We start from the raw sequence: 25,067 nt of genomic DNA on the forward strand, positions 1-25,067 counted from the left end.
ATTGCTCTTCAAACCGGAATCCTCTAGAAGAGCTAGTTCTGGTTTTATGAAAGGAGTAGACTCCTCCCAACTGATCTAAAACTTACTTGTTCCTTATCCTTCGAATTTGGTTTTGAAAAGCTTTTCCAGAGTTAATTGTCTTTTGGGTGGTTAGATGTGTTTGAAGTGATTTTTTAAGTCTAGTAAACATTTTGGTTTACTATTTAAACTGGGTGAAGATAATAATAATTACTTGTGATAATAATGAAAGGGTTACGACGTTACCAAAATTTACCGCCGTAATAATAATATAATAGGCCTACTCAATTAACCAAATTTAGATTACTATCAAGCTTTCTAATAGGCTCAAACAATAACCAATGAAAGACATTATTCCAAATAGCCTAGGTTGTTGTACAGTTGCAATAAACACCGATCCTCTTGACGCTTTGTAATTTCAAGGTAATAATAATTAAAATTCTAATAAATACCTCTCTAATTAATAGCAAATTTAAGTCAAATTTCATTATTGACTAAGTTGAGATAACCTACAATACGTACACTTACCGTTTCGATATTATAACGTCTGCCGATACAACTTTTACTTTCATCAAAGGCCGTAATTAAATTAGACTCCGACTAATCATTCTTTTATTTAAATTATCCTATAGCTGTGATTTGTTTTAATTACTGTAAGATTGTTTAAATTCATATTAAGAATAACTTTATACGGATGCCTATTTACAATCATCACTAACATAACCTCCAGGACATGACATTTGACAGACATCGGTACCCGGCCCGGTTTGAGAATTGAGTAAGAGGAAGTAAAACAATCACATTACGTCATATAGTTTTTTCTGCGCGGTACGTACTCCGGTATCATGGCAGGGCGGGATTTTTGAAAGAGAGAAGACTTCTCTCTTGTTAACTCGGCTTTTTAGCTGGAAGAGTAGAGTCCTCAAAGCTACATTCGGCAAACACTACACTCGGCTTTGTGCTGGAGTTGGTAAGAGCTGAAAGTTGGCAAATTAAACTACATATTAGGGTTTTTATTAGCTAAACTTAATTTCTTTCTCAGGGGTTACATTATTGCGAGTTAGGGAATTCTTGAGTCATTAATATTTTGTGATATAATTTAAAGTAGATTTTTTTTCAATTTCAAGTTAAATATTTATGAATTGTTAAATATTTGCGAATTGTTAAGTGAGAAAGATCACTGTGATAATTATTTAATAAGACTGAATGTTAGATTTAATAGATTTGTTGAATAAATATTTAATTGTTACAGCATAAACTCTTGACTTATTATTGTAGGGACACGCTCTCATCTCTCTAAATAAAAATAAAGAGAATACAATATAAGCTTTGATTAGAAACAACCCCACTCATTAAATCGGCTGGCAAAGAACCTCTCCCTGAAGGTAGCTCATTGCTCTACAAAAAATAGCTAGGGTAACCAAAATAACCAATATTTTGAGTTGGAGTGTTGTAAAATGGCGCCCAACGTAGCAGCCGATTAACCAACGTAGTAACCGTACGGAGTAACCAACATAGAAACTTAATTAAACTAACATACTTTGAATGTCTAGAATCTGATAAATAGGTTTATAAATAATAATGGAAGACAACACCAGTCAGTATAACTTGCGTTCGAGTATCAAACCGAGTAATAAATTATTAGAAAGTAAGGAAGCTTTTGAATTTTTAACAAGACGAAATCCAGAGGAAAATCAAACCATCACACAAAAACCTAGCGAAATTATAGGTCAGGAAACACACCCAAACTATGAAAATTCAATCCACGATAGTGACAGCACTAGCAGTGAGATCTTACAAATAGAGGGGACAGATGGGACGATAAATAAAACACAAAGAATAACAGAAAAAACACCATCAAACAGAGAAAACGACAGTAAACCATCCCAATCTCAAACTATAACTATGGACAAGATCTTGTTAATACTAAATGAAATGAGAGGCGAAATGAGGGAAACTAGAGGTGAGATTAAAAAACTAAATGCAAAAGTAGATGAGACTAAATATGAACTTAGCTTTACCATAGATAGAACAATTGAACTATTAAAGAGACAGGTAGAAAACCAATTGGAAAAGGTAACTTACACAATTGATCAAAAAATAAATTATATTGATGATGATTTAAGGAGGGTAAAATCAGAAGGTGAACTAAGGGAGATAAAAATTATGCGCCGGGTGGAAGAACTTGTAGAATCCCAAAATGCTAACGTAACACAAATGATAGAGACAATAAAAAGTGACTTAATAGGAATCACTAATGACACCATTAGGGAACAAAAATCAAAAGAAAGGTATATTGAGGCTACAAACAGTAAGGAAATAATTATCACATACCAAGGGTCCCCAGAACAGTCGTTAAAACACTTGCAATTTGACGGACGACAAACAAACCCAATGATATTTCTAAACAAACTAAAAGCATACCTTAGTCGTGAAGAGAAAAAACGAACTAACATGATAGGAGTCGAGGATTCTGATCTAAAGGAAGTACTTGAAGGAATTTTTATTGGTACCGCAGCTTCTTGGTGGCAAATCATAAAGGATAGTATATGTAATATTGACGACTTTGAAAAAGCGTTCATAAATAAATACTGGAGTAAGGAGACTCAACGTGGATTAAAACAGAGAATAGAGATGGAAGAGTATAGGCCAGGAGGTAGATTAAGTCGTACCGAATACTTTATGGAAAAGGCGGTTCTCTTACGCTCAATGTCAGCCAATACTTTGGACGAGGAGGAAATAATAAGCTTGTTGTCAGGTCATTTTGGACAAAAGATTCAGGATGCTTGTAGTGTCCAGGGCATAACCACTATCAGTGCTATGGAAAAATTGTTAGACCGTGAGGACAACGAAGAGAAAAATAAAAGCTTAAAATTTCAAAATAACAGCTCTAAGTCAAACCAAACTTACAATCAACAACGCAGTAAAACACACCTCGTTGGAAATGAAGATTACAGACACGAGATAGAACGTCGAGACAGATACAACAACAGAAACCGAACAGAACAAAACTATCACCATAGATATGATAGACCACAAGCACACAAAGATAACATCAATGGCGAAAGACCAAACTACAGACAGAGAAATAATGAAACAAGACCTAACTATCCACAAAAGGAGCCATATAGATATCCTAGTGAGGAGCAAAGAAGAGTATGCTCTATGGTGTACCAGGGAAATTCTCAACCAGTGCCTTTAAACGAGAAAGCACCGAGACTTTCAGAGAATCGGGCCCCAACACAAACTTGTTAGGAAATCTAAGAGAATGTGTAGAAGCCTCGGTGCACAACATAACCACACCGCCCGAAATTCAAATAAAGACTGGAAAAGAACCAGACATAAAGAATACTAACTTTGAAAAAATATTAATAGGAAATGTATATTGTGATAGAGAATTTCTATTAACAGAAGATTTAGAAGTCCCTGAAAATTTAAATAGTAAAATTGTAAGATGTCCTGAAATAAAATTGAAATTACAGAACATAGAAATTAATGCACTGATTGACTCTGGTAGTAACGTAACTTGTGTACAAACTGAGTGGTTGGAAGCAAATCAAGATAAGATTAGTATAATAGGTCAATTACCTCTAACAAACGTAAATATTACTACTGCTACAGGTCAGAAAGGTAAACGTATAAATAAAATAGTTTTACTTGAAGCCACAATTTAAATACAACTGTTATGCTCCAATGTTTGGTAATACCAAGACTAATAAGAGAAATTATACTTGGAATGGATACAATCAAAGAGTTGAATATGAACCTTGACTTTGGAAGAAATAAGATATCAATTTACCATGGGAATCAAAACATATCTGTAAATTTAGAGGAGGTCAGTAGTAAAGTTATTGAGTGCAAAGTAATACATAACAATGACAATCTTCACAAAGATTGGGATGAAATAGAAACTAAGAAAAACACAGCTAACAATAACGAAATCATGATGACAAGTATAAATACTCAGGAAAACTTAACAAGTGAACAGAAAGACAAGTTAACCGAACTGTTTTCAAAGTACAATGAAGTATTTTCCGACCAACCTGGCCGTTGCACAAAATATAAACATGAGATTAAGGTGAAACATGACAAAGCATTTAAGCAACAAACTTATCCAATCCCATACAAATATCTAGATTCTGTAAAAAAGGAAATAGCTAGAATGGAAGGAGAAGGAATCATAGAAAGATGTGATAGTCCATATATAAATCCCATTGTACCAGTTATGAAAAAATCTGGAGAAGTGAGAGTATGTTTAGATGCTAGGAGAATAAATGAAATTATTACCCCAGACTATGAATGTAATAGAGGCATAAACGAACTGTTAATTAAAGGGAGAAAAACAAAATGGTTAACCACTTTAGATCTGTCTAGTGCATTTTGGCAAATTGAGCTAGCACTAGAATCAAGAAAGTATACAGCATTTCAATTTATGGGTAAAACTTACCAGTACTGTGTTACTCCATTCGGTTTGAATACTTCTTCTGCGGCTTTGGTTCGTGCTCTAAGCTTCGTATTTGACGATGAGGTAGATGATTTTACCATGGTTTACGCAGATGACATTCTTTGCTACTCACCTGATTTTGAAACTCATTTAAAACACTTAGAAACTATTTTCCTTAAGCTGAAGGTAGCTCATTGCTCTACAAAAAATAGCTAGGGTAACCAAAATAACCAATATTTTGAGTTGGAGTGTTGTAGGGTTTGATTCATTTATGTTTAGAACATTCTACATAATTAACTATCTAGGTTTTAAGGTTAAATATTTAACAGTGTAATATTTTAAATTAAAAATTATCTTTCCGTTTTGTTGTAACTTAATAACAACTGTGTTAGTTTTAAGAGTGAAAAGCAATAGTTTATTACTCTCAACAGTTTCATAACCAAAGATCCATTTTGATATGGTCTTCAAAGAACATAAAACGGTTTGTTTGGGTTGTTTCTGGCTATACACGACACGTTGCCCAGCTTCGAGACTCCAAACAACCAAATTCAAATCATATTTTTCTGTTTCAGATCCGAGGGGGCAGAGGGAAGTCCCTGGAGTCTCTGGAGGATGGGATGGCCGGAGGAGGAGGTACAAGCAGTTTTTCCCCAACACCGCTACCTCCTGGCTGGCGACCCAGGTCCTACGATGATGGAGATATCACCCCGACCAACGAGGCACTTCCGCTACACGAGGGAGGTGGAACACTTCCTAGGCCGAGGGGGCTGGTGCGGCCGAGACCCATAGCCAAGATACCAGCCACCTTCTGTCCGGCTAACAGACCCGAGTAAGTGTGCGGAAGTGTTTACATTATTTATAAACTTTAGTATCTTGGACACACAAATTTCAGCTGTGTCCTGTAATTATTATTACCAGGAAAGCTACGTGGAAAACACTCAATAGAATAGAATAGAAATCTTTATTTGCAATTGACATTATTCATGTATTAGCAACAGTCAAGAATATAACTAGTCAAAGGTCATAAAATATATAAGCCTACAAAAAACATAAGCTTACAAGCTAAAATACAGTTTTCTTCTCTAAAAACTCGAGGGAATAAAAGGGATTTTTTAAAAGCCAATTATATTTTTTTTACATTGAGTGAGTTGGATATGTTTGAGCAGTTTTACTGAGTTTGTTATATATTATCGTCGCAATCAAGAATAATGTGTTTTGCAGTCTCATAAGACTGGTTGCAAAGTCGACACTCCTGAATGTCATTGACAATTCCTAGAGTGTGGAGATGTTTCCTGAAATGGCCGTGTCCAGTGATAAGAGCAAATACCTGCTTGACCTGCCCTCACCCCAGCTTTAGCAGCCAGCGAGTGAAAGGGTGCTAGGTTCTGAGAGCAGTTTTTTGCTAAGTGATTGTTCAGGATAGTTACGCCAATGCTCTAGGTGTTGTCCCCTGGACCATTTGTTGATTGCATGTTTAGCGGCAGCTTTGCTGATGCCACAAAATGGCTCTGGTCCAAAGAATGGCATTTGACTTATTCCCTTGAGCTCCTAGGGCCTCGACAAACACTCTCCAGCGGTCTCTATGGTTTGCCAGTTCCTTTGCTCTAGCCCATGTCATGCCTTGTCCCTCCAACTCTCTCTCCACCGTCCGTCTCCAAGTGGTTCTTGGTTTCCCTCGTCTTCTGCTTCCTTGGGGGTTCCAGTCCAAGGCCTGTCTCGCCACTGTATCCTGAGATTGTTGTAGGATATGCCCGATCCACCTCCACTTTCTTCTTTTCTGCTGCCTTATAATAGGCTCTTGCTGGGTTCTAGCCCACACATCTTCATTGGAAATTACATCGGGCCACCATATGTTTACTATGGGTCTAAGGCATTTGTTGAGGAAGGTTTGGAGTTTTCTTGTGGCAACAGCTGTTATTTTCCTGGACTGCTCCTGAAGGCTCCAGTGGCCTGTAGCGTACCAATCCTTTGCAGGCTTTCTAGTTTGGCTATGACAGTTACCTGATTCACCTTTGTCCACCAGACTAGCAAACCATAGGTAATTTGAGGCATGACCACAGCCTCATATAGCCAGAGTGCTATGTGGGGTTTAATTCCCCAGTTGGTTCCTGCAAATCTCCTGGACGTCATGAGCGCCCATTTGGCCTTATGCAGTGCATTGTTCAAGTGGTTGTTCCATGTCAGCTTGGAGTCAAGTGTCAGTCCTAAATACTTGACTGAACTCGACACTCCCAGCTGAGTAGTGGCAATTTTCAGCCTGGAAAGAGAATCCAAACTCTTTTTCCTAGTGAAAGGAACTAGGACTGTCTTAGAGGGATTAATGTTAAGTCCCTCTCTGAGACACCATGCTTTAACATATTGCAGGTTGACATTCATGACATCAGCTACAATGTTTGTGAATTTTCCTTGTACCATGAGGACTATGTCATCTGCGTAGCCCTGGACAAAGATGCCCTTGCTGGTCAGTTCAGTTAAAAGACCGTCCACCACAAGGTTCCACAGTAAGGGTGAAAGTACACCTCCCTGTGGACATCCTTTTGTGGTTGCAATCACAATTTTTTCACCAAGAAAGTCAGCTATGGTGCGTCTTGATTAAGCATATACTCTGTCCTTCTGCACAAAGATTGCTCGAGTCCACACTCACAAACTCCCTGCACGTCTCCCTCACGACCCCAAAATGTTCATCCTAAACAAAACTGTGGCAACTTAAAATTACAAGGAATAGCAATAGAGCTCAAGTTCATGATTTTAACCCGCTGCTATTTGGACAAGGGTGAACCTTTTGACAATGAGGTTTGTAGCAGTGTGTTCTTGTGATAAATACCTTTAATTTGGTGTACTACTCAACCTATGCTCTCACAAGAGCTTCTTCTGACTCCTTGTGGACCCTCCTTATGATGGAAAAATATATATTTTCTTCAAAAAGTAGATTTGTGTTAAAGCTTTGTTGTATTATCTGAAATGCTTAAGTTATGAAACCTGAACTTTTTGTGTGGGCTACAATGTGTTGAAAAGTCCTTAATAATGTTTCAGGGACATGATGATGAACGTAGGCACGTTGAAGAGACTTCCTCCGTCACCACCAAAGAGACAGTCAGAGTGTGTTACCGTAGTGGCAGACTTGCATTGTCCTGCACCCAACACTTGGGCAGAAAGTGGCTTTAAGGTTGGTAACTCTTTTGTGTTGGTTGTTCATCTAGCAATGAAATATAAATTTAATTTCATGTTATGAGAAAACAAGAAGGGAAAACGACTAATTTGGTTACAAACATAACTGACTGTTCAATTGAGTTAATTAACGTTTATAGTTTTTGGTAAGATGGCTTTATGCCAGAGTTTGTTTAAGATTTTGTAATGGATAGTTTTAACAGCAGGCTTGCCTTACTAAAGAAAATAGACATATAAACATAGAATCTTTTAAGCTATTCGCTCCTTCAATACCTAGTAGAGTATTCGTTCTTGTGAAAAACAACATCTCCGTTACAAAATCAAATTGAGATTTTAATTCATAGTGATTTGCCACTAAAGCTGTTTGATAATATTATGTTATATGAGCCTACATATCAAATTTTCTGTCACATTTATATTTCTTCTATTAGTGGATGATCCAGGTATTTTTTTTATGAAGGCATCATTTCCACCAGTGCCTTTAAATAATCTATCTTACGATTTTGTCAATCGATTCACACAGTAAGAACGTATGAAACGACGACAACAAACATTGCCGTGAGTTAAACAACATTAACGTTAAGGCCCTGACGTATATGATTACGGCTTGACAGAATATGAAACCCAAGTATCTATTATAAGGGTTAGTCAGAGCCATGATAAAATCTATTATAAGGGTTAGTCAGAGCCATGATAAAAAAATTTGGTATGTACGTGAATATGAGAATATTAAACTGAAGTGCTCTTAGTTCCAAATGTTTAAACTGAAACTTATGTGCAACTTAATGGAAATGGGCTTGATAAACCCTTCATACTATTCTCAGTCTTTACTTAACTTGTAACAAAAATTTTTTAGATGTTACAAAACATTTTCATGATATCTGACAATTTAAAATCATTTTTTATAACTTGGCAAAGTCTATAGGTTTCATAATAACGATGAAAATGATGAAAATCCTTTAAAATTACTGTTAAATAAAATTAAATACCAATTTATAAAGATAGAATATATGTCATTACTTATGTTAATATTGACAATTCACATTCTTACTTTCATTACTAAATTTGTATGAATTTTCAGTCGAGTTCAAGTACTGAGTCAGATTCGCTGCCGTTCGCCAATGAAAATGCTGGAACGATAAAACAGCGAGCTGTTAGAAATGTAACAGGTGAGTTTTTGGATTTTCTGACTTCATAGAAGTAGAATTATGACGCACCATTTCTTCAACATGTTTACCGTATTGGTATTGAGAATTCATTAGTTATGGTAATGAAAAAAAAATTATTCTCTTTGTATCTATTAATCTCTGGGTTTAACAAAAAGAATGCTTTTGGCTGTCTAAATTCAATATTTAAAACTCTTCAAACCCATCTACTCGTTTGGACAAATCATATAAAGAATGAATTGTGCTCTACAAATGGAAACCCTGTGTAATCTAGTTTACATTTAATTGGTTTCTTTGCTTGAGATACAAAAATGTAACTTTTAGTTCTAGACAGTAAATGAATGTTTTTTTGAATTTTTTATACCACTTCTAATTAATTGCAGGAAGATTTTAAAGAAAATACTAGCTACATTATGACAGCAGATTTTAATCCCATTAATGTCACAATATTTCAACTGTACAAACTAATCTTAGTACCACCTAATTGTTACACAAAAGCAGTTGATAAATGTTCAACTAATTTCTTATCAAACTAACCATGTGTATATATTACAGATTTTGTTCCACCCATTCGAGTTCAACCTCCCTCAAATGAAAACACCTTGTCTATATCAAGGTATGTCTACAATGAAGGTTCAACTTTAAAACTTAAGTAATTTATTTAAAATAGATTGATCTCGATGGCCTAAACACCAAAGTGATTATAATTTAAATATCTAGTATACTGTGGGATTAGAAATGTTCTTTGTAGTTTTGAATTGTTCTCCTAGGTAGTCCATGGAAGCTAACGGCCATCTTGGATTTGCCCGCCATAAGAGCAATGTTAATTTCATTAATTTCAGGGCCGCCCCAAGGGCGGGGCGAGCGGGGCAACCGCCCTGGGCGCCGTGGCTAGGGGGGCGCCGTGGCTTTGGAAGGTTTAAAAGTTAACAACGTTATCGGCAAACGGCAAACAAATATTTTAGAGAAAACTCGTAAACATGTAATCAAAGACTATTCTAAAAAAGGCAATCTATACCTTTCGTTTTGTTCATAAAATAAATACCGTGTTATTTAATATAACCTACAACTTGTACTATTACTACTTTTACGTCTGGCATGTGACTTGTTGGCAATACTGCGAGTCTGAGACAAACATACTGACTGCGTATTCGCCCACACCAAGGCCCCACTTACACGCCACACCTCACCTACACTTGCTTGTTTCTAACCTCAAAGCTCAAATTCTTACATACTTTTCTACTCATAGTCATTGACTATATAACACTATGTTATAGTCTTTTCGTGATGTCCGTTGTGAGTCGTAAATTCAATGTTTTTAATAATTTAGTTCAGTGTAGTTGTTATATTTATAAAAGAAATACTTGCAAAACGTTTGATATCGATATATTGGACGTTGGGTCGATTGACGCAAACCCCCCCAAATACCTTGTTAGGGGAGGGGGCGAAAATTTAAATCTCGCCCCGGGTGTCTATTACCCTCGGGACGGCCCTGATTAATTTCAAACAGCTGCTGAAGAGTTACCATCTCAAAATATTTTTTTAAACACCAGAGTGATTGTAATTTAAATATCTAGTATACTGTGGGATTAGAAATTGTCTTTGTATTTCTTCTATTTTTTTACAAGCTAGAACCCAAGGACTCCTAAGGCTTTTAGAATCCTTACCCTTAAGAGTCTTCATCACCCTCGGTGTAGTTGCGTTTTGGGGATATGGCCTTGGGCGGAAGGTGTTGAGGGTGGGAGTGTAGTGCGGGGTCATTATGCGCGCCATTCTTAAAACATCGTAAACATACGACTACTAAATCGACACGTCGGTGATTCATCTGCCGCCTGAGCCTGGTTTTGTAAAAGGCTAGTAGCTTAGTAGCCTCTAAAAAAAATTTTTATTTCGTCTCCCATTTCGGCCACCGTTTTTCAACAAATTTTCTGGAAATTTGGTATCAACGTAGTTGAATATTAAAGCTCTTATACCTCAAAGGGTTGAAAATGAAAAAATAATTTAGTTTTATCAGTGTTTAAAAGTGACTCAATTTACGTCACTTTAACCCATTGGGGAAGGAATTAATGCGCTACCTGCAGCACCCTCTGGCGGCAATTAATTTTACCGAATTTGTAGACTTTTACTCTAACTGCTGTAGAAAGAAAACCTTAGGTAATAAATTAATAATTCTTTCACCATTTTGTTCACAGTAAAATTGTCTACAGAAAAGTGGTAATGGTTGGATAGTCAAAGTTCTAAACTAAAAAAAAATATATAGTATAAAGATTATAAAAATAAAAATTTTAAAAACAATATTTTGAAAGTAAACTTGATATACAAATTCCAAGATTAATCCAGACACCAAATAACACTACTATTATAAAGTTCAATCGATTCCCTACGTAGAAAAATCAAAAGTTGTGTACTTTTATAAGTAATAACATTTTTTTTTTATTGTTTGTTTACCTTACCGCAGCTGATTTTTGGTGATATGTAGTTTCCATGGCAACACAAAATTGTTTGTTATTCGCTAAAATAAATGAGTAAATACGCAAATCAAGAAGCAAGATATTTATAAACATTATAATAGTAAGAAGAAACAAAAAGGGCGAAAAATAATAATAACTAAATAACTAATGGCGCTGCCTAGCGGTGACACGTGCGGCACTCGTAAGTCGGCCGCCGGGCCTGCAGCGGCTGTACGAGTAACGCTCGTAAGTCGGCGCCAATGGGTTAAGATTTGTTTGTACTTATACTATTGATTTTATTGGATATATCATGTATGAGGGCCCTAGAACCCACATTAATCTGTAAGAGAAAAAAAATTTAACATTATGTCCTTACACATTAGATCTGGAGCAAGGGATGTCCAATGCATGTTTCTATTGTTTTCGCAGGGGTGTCTTATCTTGTCCAGTGTGATTAAAATAAAATGACTAATTTTGCTTACAGGAAAGAAGGCCAGGAGCCCGCTGATGTACTGAACGACATTGGTAACATGTTAGCCAACCTAACAGATGAACTGGATGCGATGCTTCTGGAAGAGAAACGGCAAGGGTTGACAGATGAATAAACCTCGAATCTGTCAAACGAGACTTTCCTTCATGGAACTCCTTTCCTTACGCAGGGCTTTTTCTTACAATCAGGAATTGTTTCCCTTAGAGTAGGGAATTTTCCCCTATGGATGGGAGGTTATTCTGTCGGTTCAGAATATTCAAGCAATACCTCATCATTGGCAATAGGGTTTCTTGAAACCTTCGCTTTCGTATATTTCATACATTTGTAAAATTTGGTTACAGCTTTGTAACTTTGTATGTAATTCGCTTAAGAGATTTGTAATTTTTCACATTGAAGGTAATGTGGGGTTTTTACCTTATATGACTTACAAGGCGTTTAATACTTAGTGAATTTTACAATCCGTTTCCATTAAGTTACAGTTTAACCGGGCTGGGAAGAGTATATTATGATTTTCGCTGGCCGAAATTGACCAAAGTCAAAACAGCTCGTTACAAACGTCTTTGTTGTACGGATGAATCTGCACATTTGTACATAGGATGTTTAGTTGTGATGTGTTGATTACTTGTGTTATGTTTTGTAAACTGAAACTAACTATTGAAATTAATTTTGGTTCAGTTTCAAGGTCAGTCAGCTTTAAGCTATTTTTTATGATAATATAAACATAGAAGTATTTACTTTTTAAAGCCAGCAAACATTTTAGAAAATCTTTTAAAGCCTTTTAGAACCTATTTTTGTTGATCAGTTGCAAAATATCAACATTTTTCATAAAGAAGTAATGACATTCAGTTATCACGCGACTATACCGGGTGATTCAAAATGAATGACCCGGTTTTAAACTAACTTTTATACTATTAAACTTACCGCTATGAAATACACATAAAAGGAAATCAACTCAAAGAGTTTATGCCTGCCAAAGACACATTATTTTTAAAAATCAATCCAGCAGAACTGTAGATTTTATTGTACAAAGTGAAAAAGTAATCTCCCACTTTTTTTACCACTAGAAATTTGGAGATTACTTGAGTCAATGACGTTTTTGCAAATAACTTTTAAATGGTGAGGAAATCGACCAAAGTGGAAGGTAATATTCCGAAAGAGAATAATATTTCCTAAAGTCTACTATTATGCATTTATTGAAAATACTCAATAAATGTAGCCTAAATTTGCCTTTAAAAAAAGTGTGCAATTTAATGTTTGATACTGTATGTCTATTGTCTACATTGAAGACGGGGATTTTCAATTTTTTTTTTCATTTTCAGGCAATTTTTGGCACCTTTCTTTTGAATATTTTCAAAAAATGCATAATAGTAGATTGTAGGAAATTGTATTTTCTCTCGGAATATTGCCTTCCACTTTGGTTGATTTCCTCACCATTTAAAAGTTGTTTGCAAAAATCTCAAGTAACCTTCAAATTTCTAGTGGTAAAACAGTTGTAAATTACTTTTTAACTTTGTACAATTAAATCTACAGTTCTGTTGGATCGATTTTGTTAAATAATGTGTCTTTGGAAGGCATAAACTCTTTGAGCTGCTTTTTCGTTTGATGTGTATTTTATAGCGGTAAGTTTAATAGTATAAAAGTTATAAAGCGTTAAAACTGGGTCATTCATTTTGAAACACCCGGTACATTAATTAAACCCAAACAATTACAGGGTCCCAATATTTACAACCACCAACTGGACACCCATGATTTTCCAGACCCATAGTCTGGATGCCCGAGAGGTTGTTTTGCTTGCCTTCTAATCTGAAGTTTACTGGTTCGATCCTAGACAATATTAATTACAGAATTTTCTGTATACAGATCCAGAATACATTTTTCATTTTGCTAACAAAAGTTTAATAATTGATGATAGATAAAACAAAGCTTGAACTGTTCCCTTTTAAAAGATAGGTATGAATAAAACAAATCAGTTTTATAAACTTTCATAGGAATAAACAATTCAGTTAGTGACTTAATTTTGGGTAACTGTTACCTAACTAATGTACCATTAGTTATTTCTGCCCGGTTTGTATAGAGAATGGTTTTGACACAATTTTTTTAAATTTGTTTATTGATTTTGTAAAGATTGCCCTAAAGTAAAAGAAAATACCCCCGCCGCAGCAAACCTGCAGACTAAGCAAATTTCAATTTTTTGCTTGATTGGATTTACACAAAAATATCTCCTTAAAAATATCACATTTATTCCCTATTTAAATAGCATTAATTTAACGAGTACTTAGGTTTGCTGCTACAGGAGGGTAAAAATGTGTGTTTTTTTTTGTAAAATGTTAATAGTTTAGAATGAAATGAATGCATTTTCCAAATTTGATCAAAATATGTTCATAAACAAGCAAACTACAACAGTTTACTATTCTCCATAAGAATAACATGGTAATTTTAAATTTTCAGTTTTTTGGAATTTTCTCCGTAACCATTAGGCGCATAATAACGCTTTGATATACTAAATTATTTGTTTTTTTAAGCTCTACAAAATGGTTTGGAAAGAAAATGTTAAATTTTAAGTTTTTAGGGTTAAAAATGGGAAAAACCAATTTTTACCCCATAAAACCCCCCATAAACACCTGTTCCCATAGTCCGATCATGCTGGTTCGCGAACTCATTCTAATAAACGTAGATTTACACGTTTGTACCAAATTTCATCAAAATCGGATGAGTTTTGCTTGAGTTATCGCGCTAACAGACACATATATAAATATATATATAAATATATATATATATATATATATGAATTTGAACGGATGGTGTTTTTGGCCTCTAGGGACCTCAAAACGAAAAAGTAAATCGGTCCCGGGTCCAGGTCTTTCCATGAGTACTACGGTAATAGCTTATTCCCTATATGGGAAATTCGCTAAAATGTGTATAGATAGAGCTTAAGTATTGCCAACATAAAACATATTCAAAGTCAATCTCTATGCACAAAACCCCTCCCAATTATTTAATCAAAAACTAAAAATTTGCTTACTGCATTATTTAACAGTCCAATAATAGCTATCAACACATTTTCAACAATATTTCGGTTTATTTAAAGCAGCGCTCAATACTAAATGATGCGAATTGTTGGCAGTTGCAAGGTTATGCACTAAGACATTTTATTGTTGCGAGTTTGCAACCGACATTAAATATCTTGAGATACAATTCTAATTTGTAAAAGTATTAAGTACATACTTTTCCCCTAATATTGCAAGGGCACAGATAAGTACAAAAATATTCACAAAATAATAATAACTAGTATACATGTTGCTCGAATTCGAGCAATTGCAAAGTGTTACAGGATTTATTTTAAAACGAATAACAGGCATATTTACAATTAATTTAAAAGAGTCAACTCAAGATTACCGGTCTGTAACTTAGATCATTATTGATAAACCTAAATCATTCCGGCCGGTTTTCTCCTTCTCAAAATACCTCGCTTTACAGGCAACACAGGTCATTGACAGAGGGCCAATTGAGAACGAAAAGTCGTTTTGGGGTAGTGTTAGGGTGCATTTGTAGCCAATAGTTGAGATTGTCCAGGGTCAGGTGCTGACTGTGATGAGTTAAACCTATTACGCGCCACTGTTCTGTAGCTGCGGTCGTTATCACGCCTCCTGTCTATGTTTCGTTGTCGTCACGTCGGAGGCATTTAAAAGAAGAAAAAAAATAAACAAATTATAGCTACACAAAACAACGATAAATGCACAAATTTAAGTTACAATCATGCTAACATGATCCGTCATAGCGACACAAAACAACGATAAATACACAAATTTAAGTTACAACCATACTAACACGATCCGTCTTGGGGGTTATGTTTAAACAAACTCAAATAGTAAATAAACGTACTCAATGTGTTACATTGAATTGAAAAATAAATAACAGCAGTTAAATTATACAGCTGATCAAAATGTAAACAATTATGTTCTTCATAAGGATAACATGGGAACTTTCAAAGCCACTGGGGCAGAGCCCAAGGGACTTTTTCAAAAATGTAAGGCCAGTTTGCAAATCTACGCGACACGCTCTTTCCAATGAGACGTCAATGGATAAAATCGGTTAAGAAATGGCGGAGGAGTTCAACCGACAAAGTTTCATGTAGCGTATTAATTATATAGATAAAATATGTCCTAATCATGTTTTAGCGAATTTTTCATTTAGGGAGTAAGCTATTCCTGTAGGTCTCAAGGTAAGACCTAGACCTGGGACCGATTTACTTTTTAGTTTTGGTAAAACTATTTAGGTACTAACATTTGATGGTACATAACTAACTACAGTTTGATGTTGTAGATATAAATCGTTGAACCTCTGATATTTTTTTAGAAACATCCTAAATCATTTACATGAAAACATAAACTTCTATGATCGTTGACTTACCTTGAAACTGCTATGTAATTTTTGTACAGATGTTATTTTTTATATTGTTTTTCGTCGGGCAAAATCCGTCCCGTTGTAAATAGGTGAAAAAATAGTTTTGATATCGATTCCTTTCCTAGCTAGAGCAGATGTATATGGTTTGTAGATCGCATAAAATCTTTATTGTACTTATGTTCCTGAATTGTTGGATGTATATTTTATTTTAATTACATTAGTCGTTTTGTTACAGTGTTTCTTGTAATTGTGAATAGAAAGACTGGAATTAAGAAGTTTAAAAGTTCGTAAGAACTCTGTACCATTCCTATTGTAATAAAGTAATTATGATTAATACAAATAAAATAGCAATTATAACAGTGTTGGTTTGGTTTTTCTCCTTTTGTTTTTCATATTCTATAATTATTTCTTTAAGTGTAAGGTAATTAAGTAGCTATAGTTTGATCTATTTTAAAACGTTCGATTTTATACTAAGTTCCCGATGAGCCAGAGACTTTAAACTTGAAACATAGCTCACAAATGGATGACAATGCAATATTATATAATTTAATTTTCATATTTCCGTTGGGCAACGCCCCATGGGCTTGTTTTTATAAACTCGCTTTCTTGCAAATTTTGATACTTCCCGATTATCAAGAGACTTGAAACTTGAAACATAGCTCACAAATGGATGACAATGCAATATTATATAATTTAATTTTCATATTTCCGTTGGGCAACGCCCCATGGGCTTGTTTTTATAAACTCGCTTTCTTGCAAATTTTGATACTTCCCGATTATCAAGAGACTTGAAACTTGAAACATAGCTCACAAATGGATGACAATGCAATATTATATCATTTAATTTTCATATTTCCCTTGGGCTACGCCCCATGGGCTTGTTTTTATTAGCTCGCTGGTCGCTTTCCTACAAATTTTGATATCAATCTTAAACAAAGTTCCCGATGAGCTAGAGACTTGAAATTTGAAACATAGCTCACAAATGGATGACAATGCAATATTATATAATTTAATTTTCATATTTCCCACGGGATAAGCCCCATGGGCTTCCACATTTTCCATGTTTACATTTTGAAAGAATGTAAACATATAAATTAATTTAAGTCAGCTGTAAATACTTAAATTTGACAGTTTGAAGAGCAAAGGTTAAGAGGTACAGGGTCTGCTCCAGATATATTCTAAAAATATAAAACAAGCATTTTAAAGTAAAGATAAAACATCTGATTAGAGATAATAAGGTTTTGGTTTGTTGTATTAATAGTCAACGGTTATATATTAACAGGCCATATAAAATATATTTAACATAATTACACATTAAAGACTAAAAAGTTGAAAATAATTTATAAATAAAAAACTTTTTTAAAACAAAAAGTTTTTAAACACACTAAAAAGTAGAAAATAATTTAGTTTATTCCAATTGTATTTTTTTGGAGGTTAAGGACTTTTTGATTCATAGTCCCACAAGCTGATTATAAATGAAAAAAGTATTAACTGTCTTCAATGAAAAAATGAAGGCTAACTTCATGCAGATTCTTTTACTTTTAAAAGACTACATGAGAAACTTAAATAACAAAAATTAAAATACAACTGATTATGTTCAAAATTAATTTACTTTATTTCTAAAATAATTTACTTTATTTCTAAAATTCCTCTCTTATAGAATATATTTTATAGGAAAACCAAAGTGGCTGACCATGGAGTTCAGTTAGCTTACCTGAGACAGTTTCTTGTGAGTCCAGGGGGTAATAGAAGTTAAAAAAAACCACAGAACACCTTTTAAAAATGACACTATAATTTGAGTAAAATATTGTAAAATTTAAAAGATTTGATAAACAATCTTTTGACATTTTCAAAGACATAAAAATCCTTAAAATTAATAGAGTATTTCTAGTCACAAAATAACTTCTAGGACAATGGTTGAAAAGTGAACTCAGATTTTTCCGAAGTCTTGATTACAAATATGGGTCAGTTGATTTTAACATCAATCAGCTGTTTTGTTGGCAAGATTGTAATTAGTCAGTTTTAGGTTGAAACACTAATCAAACAGCTGATTGACAATATCAGCTGATGAAGGCAAGGAGGAGCAGTTATTTAGAGAATGTTCACTAAATGAGACACCTCACTTCAAAGGGCTGACACTAAAATAGATCTAAGCAATCTGCTCCCGTAACTATTTATTAGAATGTCAATCACTTCATTTGACAAGTTGTTGACAAATGTTCAGAATGGTCTTGTATGTACTTTAAGAGAACTTTGTTAACCCTTAACCACGCAGGGGGGGGGGGGTATGACATACCCCTGTGTACATTAGGTAATTTTGTAATAATTTTATAAGTATGGTGGTAATTTATTTATTTATTTATTACTTGGTACAGCACATATACAATGAATTTATAATACAAAACTGCATAAGCCTTTGGCCAAGCCAAAGGCTTGTCTGCAGCGTTACTTATAATACTAATTGTCTTTTCCATCTTGATCTTGATCTTGAGTCAGTGTGAACTATTAACTGTACAAAAATATATTTCCTACTTCTTAAACAGTAACAAATTTGGCTTATGACCATTTTACATGATTACAAACAATTTAAATATTGAAGGGACAAAAAAAAGCTTCAGAAAAATAAACTAAATTCAAAAATAAGAACAAGTGTAAATGCAAGGAATCTTCTTAAAATTATTTAACACTAGCTGTTTGCCCGTTCTACGTACGGGAATCTTGTAGTAAGTTGAAACCTTATTCAGAACAGGAGTTGGTTTGCAAGTTTAGTGTTCATTTTTCCAGATATGCTGGCAAAACTATTACTGTATGGGAATACATATAAACCTTCGGAAATACAATATCTGACAGTTTCAAAGCTAAAACGAATGCTTCGTAATTAAATGTCACCCGATCGTGTGTTAGTCCATATTTTATATAATGATAAAAGGAATTGCTTTATAGATCTATGAGGCATATAGCCATAAGGTAGGCCTGTAATTGAAAGTTACTTTTCACACTTGTCAAAAGTATTTATAATACTACCTCAACCTCACTACTGCACACTTTATTCGGGTTGAAATTTCCATTAACAAAGGTGCTCTTGTCTTTTCCACGAAACTCTGAGAAATAAGGACATTAATAGGTTACCAACAGACATACACACACAAATACAGAATTGAATTAGGGGATTTGCAACGCTTTAACCAAAGCAAATTACAAACAAAATAGCTATTTGAAAGTCTTGATAGTGTCATAAAATTGTATGATAATCGTTTATAGGTCTAATCAAACTGTAAAATGTGTGTAAATCCGTTGGCAAATATATAAATAAGTAAATAAATAAACAGTCCACAAAACATTTATACGTTAACAACGCCAAGCTTCAAAAATTCATGATGGTTTGCTAAAAAAAATCTTTCACTAATGTTATTATCATTTTCATAGCATAAACTAACATTTTGGAGTCCCACCAATTAAATTTAATAAGAAATAAGGTGTTAACTATAATTAGTTGTAAATAGTGATGTGTTTGTACGTAAAAATGATTCTTACTGCTACCACCGGTTCGAAGGAAAAGTAGCAGTACCAAAAACCAACGTTTACATTTAAGAAAAGAACTATAGTACTTACGACCAATTAAAATTGTCCTTCTAATCAAACTGTACTATATAGGTGTTAATCCGTTATTGGCAAATAAATAAATACACAGGCCACAAAACATGTAACATGTAACGTTAACAACGCAAAGCCTTAAAAACTCACTATGGTTTGCTCAAAAAAACTTTCACTTGATGTGGTGCAGTACCGAAGTTATTAATCTCCCTTGGTTTTAAATTTATTTTTAAGTTTTTGAAAATCTAAGTTATTTCCCATTAATCATTATTTGTAAGCAACTTTTAATGTTAACATATTAATGGCAGTTTGAAGAAACCACCTTTATCCAAACAAAGGTTTCTTATTTAAAAGATTACGTAATCTCTAAACCGGTACATATATCTACAAACATTCGGAGGAGATGTGACAAAAAACGCACAAATCTGGCTGGGGTTTTGGACGTTTGTAGTTTTACTTCCTAAGTAAGAAAAGTACCGATATCGTTGTCGAAATATAAGTAGGGTCAACCGGGGCTAATATGAACAAAAAAAGTAAACTTTTGACATTAACTCAAAAATGGTAAATGACAGAAGAAAAGAAAAAATAGTAGTGTATACAGCTCTTTTAGCTGAATCTATTTATTTACTAACAAAAACCATAAATGTAACCATTATTTAAAAAAAAATTAAAAACCACTGTTCACATTAGCCCCGCTAAAAGGGGCTAATGTGAACAGCCCATGGGGCTAATGTGAACACTCTTAATAACTCTGTTATTTACAACACTAGGCATATGTGGGGGCTGTTGTGAACAAGCCTAGGGTCTAGTCTACCAGTTGCAATAAGTCTCAATATTTTATCTTAAATAGTTTTTGAGATATGAAGGTATCTTTGGAGAGCCGCGGGTCGCCCTACGGTAACCCTTTTTTTTAAAACCATTTATAAATATTATACAGGGCTAATAATAAGATATAAACAAGAAAAAAATTATCTGTCAACATACCTGAGTATTTATTAAAAATTTCTTCCACATACAAATTGTTTAAAGCACTTAAAAAAACAATAATTTAAGACAATGCAAATTGTTTGTTTAGGCAAATGACAGTTTATTGCACTTTTAGGCCTATTAGGTAAATATAAAAATGTGGACTAGGCCTATTCAACACCTTAACTGTTGTCTTTGTAAAATTAAAACTGTTTTATCACTGTAAGGCCTTCAAAGAAGTTTATTGAAGAACTTACACCTCAAAAACTTCGACAATTTTGTCGAAGACATACTTATGTCTATTGTATGTATATTGTATGTATATTGTTGTTCATAATAGCCCCATGTCACTGTTCACAATAGCCCCCATTCACTGTTCACATTAGCCCCCCAACTTTGAAAGCTTATAACTTTGGCTGTTATTAATATATTTTAACTTTGGGAAAAGGAAAATAATCCCCAATTCTTATTTAACAAAATTCAGGCTTAAGATTATTCCTACAACCAATGTAAAAATTGTTATAACAAAAGTTTTAACTTTGCGGGGAAAAGTTTTTTGGGCGGAAAAAAAGTGTTTTAACAAAGTATTTTTTTAAAGTACCTAAAAGTCAAATTTGAAGTTTTCTCATTATGGACACAAAAAATACGATAAATTTCCTTTCTAATTATATTTTTTTCATGATTAAAAATCCCAGATAAATGACTTTTTAAGCCATTGTTCATATTAGCCCCAATATTTTGGTGTGTTCATATTAGCCCCGATTGACCCTAAGTAGAAACCAAAAGGGACACATTGGAAAAGCGAGTTTAGCTAGGTACATCTGTAATGAAAAAGGTTAAATACCTGTAGTACTGTCAAGGATCACTGACAGTACTACAGGTATTTAACCTCTTTATTAGTAAATTAGTGATCCAGAGGCTATATTAATATAAATCTTATTTTTATGGTAAGGAATTTGTCTTCCCATCTTCCTCCCCTCAGAAGTAGTAGTGGAAATTTGATATTTTACCCTAGCATCTTCAAAAACACTGATAAAAAATGTATTTTCAGCTATGTTTGGCAAATAACCTCAAAACTAGGGCCACCATTAATGGAAGTGGGGACCCTCATTATCCATATTATACTATTTAATGTGCAAGTGGCATATCCACCATCATTATTAGTACAATTATCCCTGTGTTAAAACTAGGAAAACAATAACAAAATGTTTTCCAATTTTGAGGGTTTACCGGAATTTGGAGATTATGTATGTATGTTTGATACAAATAAAAAGACACAGGAAGGAAACGGCTTTTCTGAGGTAAGATTACAAGCACTAACCCTCTTTACAAGCTTGTAAGTAACATTGTATTTGTCTATGCAGCTTGTATATTTGAGATATTTAAATAAAAAAAAAATTATAAATAAACAATACGATACAATATTCTATCCGAGACAGATAAAATCGATACATGAGGATACGATACGATACACGTATCGATACACCACGTTCCGATACGTATCGATATCGCACATCACTATCACAGCGAAATCAGAAAGATTTTCCAAGGACCAAGATCGCAGCAACAACCACGATCACCCACTGCAGTTGTGATTTTTTACTTTTGCACTTTACACAACTGTCCTTGAAGCGCCGTCAATGAGTGGAAACCTTTTTTGTAAGCTATTGGTGACAATGATTAAAAAAATGTAAGTCTCCCAGCACTAATACAACACTGATTCACGGTATTTTTGGATGTGCTAACAAAACTTGATCGGAAATGGTTGCGGTATTTGTAAACGCAACTTTTAATGTAAACATATCAGTGACAGCTAGAAGTGAGAACTAATCCAAACAGCTGATCGTTATTTCATCAAATGTAATAGTAAACATTGGGAGAAAATTTGACAAAAATCAAACAAAATTGGGTTTTTGTTCGAGGCCATGTTTTTATAGCCAAAGACACTATCACCAATCCAGTAAATACAGAAAAAATGATTAGAGCCTTGATCGGTACTCTAGTTTTCTAGGAGTAGGCCGCGTAAAATGACATTTTGGCGTCACAGACGGAATTACAGAATGGACAGACAAACAGACAGACAGACAGACAGAAATTGAGATGTACAGACAAAACTGTAATTTTATTTATATGGATGAGTACTTTCAGATTATACAAACAAATAAATATCTAACAAGGAATAATAACAGTTGAAACGAATTTTATAACATACAATAAACAGGAACTATATTTTTAACAGTTGAGAGTTGATAAAATATTTATATATATATATATATATGTAAAATTCTGTAAAGAATAACAGTAACTGGAAACAACAAAAGACACAACTTGTATAATCCTGGTGAGCATAACAGTAGCTGCCTAAAATAGCATACGGTATTATGGTATCATCTGGCCGCAGGGTTGTTAGTCTTGACCGAGTCATCATTGACCTGTTATTACCACCCTGGGTCTGGCATACCCCCACGTGCATGCTTGTGATACCAGTACTGTGTTCATTAAGGGGTCTAGAGTACCCCCGCGCGTGTAGTAGTGCCTCAGTTTTATTATCATAATAACTATTAATAACTGAAGGTGCTGCTTGAAGGCCAGTAAGTTAAGTACTGGTAGGAGTTGGCCATCTTGTGGTTTTCAACCCAATCCTCAGGTTGAAGAGTCATATTATCTCTCCCCTCCTGAACTTGAAAGTAGACCCGAAAGTTATGCAGCAGCTGGATTCGGAGGAAGGGTCTGAGCTTGAACGAACAGCTTGAACCTGAACCATGGTTTTGTTGGCCACCTTTGTACTGAAACATCTGTAGCACACCATCCAAGTTATCAGGCTTATTTCCTCCATACTAAAAGGAGTATGGAGAGAAATTACAGCGAAAAATAGCAAATAGCAACAGTAGCATTTTTTTGAGTCGGCAAATAGAGATGGAGGATAGCCACAAAGTTCATACTGGAATATATCGCTTTTATCGATCTGTTATTCAGAAACAAAAATTTCTTTGGAAAAAAATTGTGGATCAATACAACATCTTGGCCTACTTTGATGTTCTTTGAGGCCATTGTAATAGCCTGGCACCTTCGTTTGAATGAATGATTCAAAATATTTTGATTATGAATGGACTGGATAATTAGGTCTCCACAACTTTCTTTGCTTGGTAAACACTCACAGTGTCATGGGAAACCACTCCTGATGTCAATAGCGCAAGGTTTCTTCACTTGAGAAAGGGTTTTGATCTACTATAAATTACATAATTTTCCAGTGTCCAAGCAATCTCTCGCCTGACTCTTGTGTACAATACTCTGTGTTTTTTGTTTTGCTCACTTTATTATATACTAGCAGAGTACCCGTCCTTCGTACGGGGTAGGCATATAAGTATAAAATGCTTATTGCAGTTATACTAAAGCTTTGCGTTTGCAATGAGGGAGAACACAGTTTGATAAAATTTGCTTCTTTAAAATTACAGTATACTATAATAGTATTACACATCTACCATAGCCATAATGTTCTGCCACTTCACCTAAACATAAGAGAAAAATACCCCCGCCGCAGCAAACCTGCCGTCTAAGCGAATTTCCATTTGGCCGAATTGATTTTCAATTGATCTATTTAAATAACATTAGGTTTAACGAGTACCTAGGTTTGCTGCTACAAGGAAACTAATAAAGTAGTGTGTTTTTAGTAAAATATTGATAGCTTACTATAAAATAAATAAATTTGCCAAGTTCGATCAAAATATATCCATAAACAAGCAAACTACAACATTTTACAATATTCTCCATAAGAATAACATGGGAATTTTAAATTTACCATTTTTTTAGTTTTCTCCGTAACCAATAACCGTACAAAAACACTTTGATATACTGAATTGTTTGTTTTTTTAAGCTCTTTAAGAAGGTTTAGAGAAAAATTGGGAAATTTTGTGTTTTGAGGGTAAAAAGTGAGAAAAACCAATTTTTACCCCATAAAACCCCCCATAAAACCCTGTTCCCATGGTCCGATCATGCTGGATCGCGAACTCATTCAAGTTTATCCCGCCTTACACCTTCAAACCAAATTTCATCAAAATCGGATAAAAATTACTCAAGTTATCGTGTTCACGGACACATATATATATATATAAATCTATATATATATATATATACCTATATATATATATATATATATACATATATAAAAATTTGAACGAATGGTGTTTTTGGCCTCTGGGGACATTAAAATGAAAAAGTAAATCGGTCCCGGGCCTAAGTCTTACCATGAGACCTACGGTAATAGCTACTTCCCTATAGGGAAATTCGCTAAAATTATCAAAAATTTGCAAAATATGGCAAATTATTCATGAAATTAAAAACATAAACATAACTGCAAACAATCCTAC

The 25,067-nt window shown here is 34.2% G+C and overlaps 1 protein-coding gene across 5 annotated transcripts in view; it reads left to right on the plus strand.

The window, feature by feature from the left end:
- The window catches only part of LOC128999342 (caskin-2-like), a 242,594-nt gene extending 226,112 nt beyond the window's left edge, over positions 1–16,482 (plus strand). For all 5 annotated transcript variants that reach the window (XM_054425793.1, XM_054425792.1, XM_054425791.1 and 2 more), the window contains 5 exons: positions 5,035–5,291; positions 7,496–7,628; positions 8,712–8,799; positions 9,352–9,412; positions 11,731–16,482. In XM_054425793.1, the coding sequence (XP_054281768.1) occupies positions 5,035–5,291; positions 7,496–7,628; positions 8,712–8,799; positions 9,352–9,412; positions 11,731–11,851 (660 nt within the window). In that variant the 3' untranslated portion in view covers positions 11,852–16,482. The remainder of the gene's footprint in view (positions 1–5,034; positions 5,292–7,495; positions 7,629–8,711; positions 8,800–9,351; positions 9,413–11,730) is intronic.
- The last annotated feature ends 8,585 nt before the right edge of the window (positions 16,483–25,067 follow it).

The sequence above is a fragment of the Macrosteles quadrilineatus genome, unplaced genomic scaffold (assembly GCF_028750875.1).
Source record: "Macrosteles quadrilineatus isolate MER2022 unplaced genomic scaffold, UCM_ALF_1.0 Scaffold_8__2_contigs__length_117827958, whole genome shotgun sequence".
Classification (NCBI taxonomy): domain Eukaryota; kingdom Metazoa; phylum Arthropoda; class Insecta; order Hemiptera; family Cicadellidae; genus Macrosteles; species Macrosteles quadrilineatus.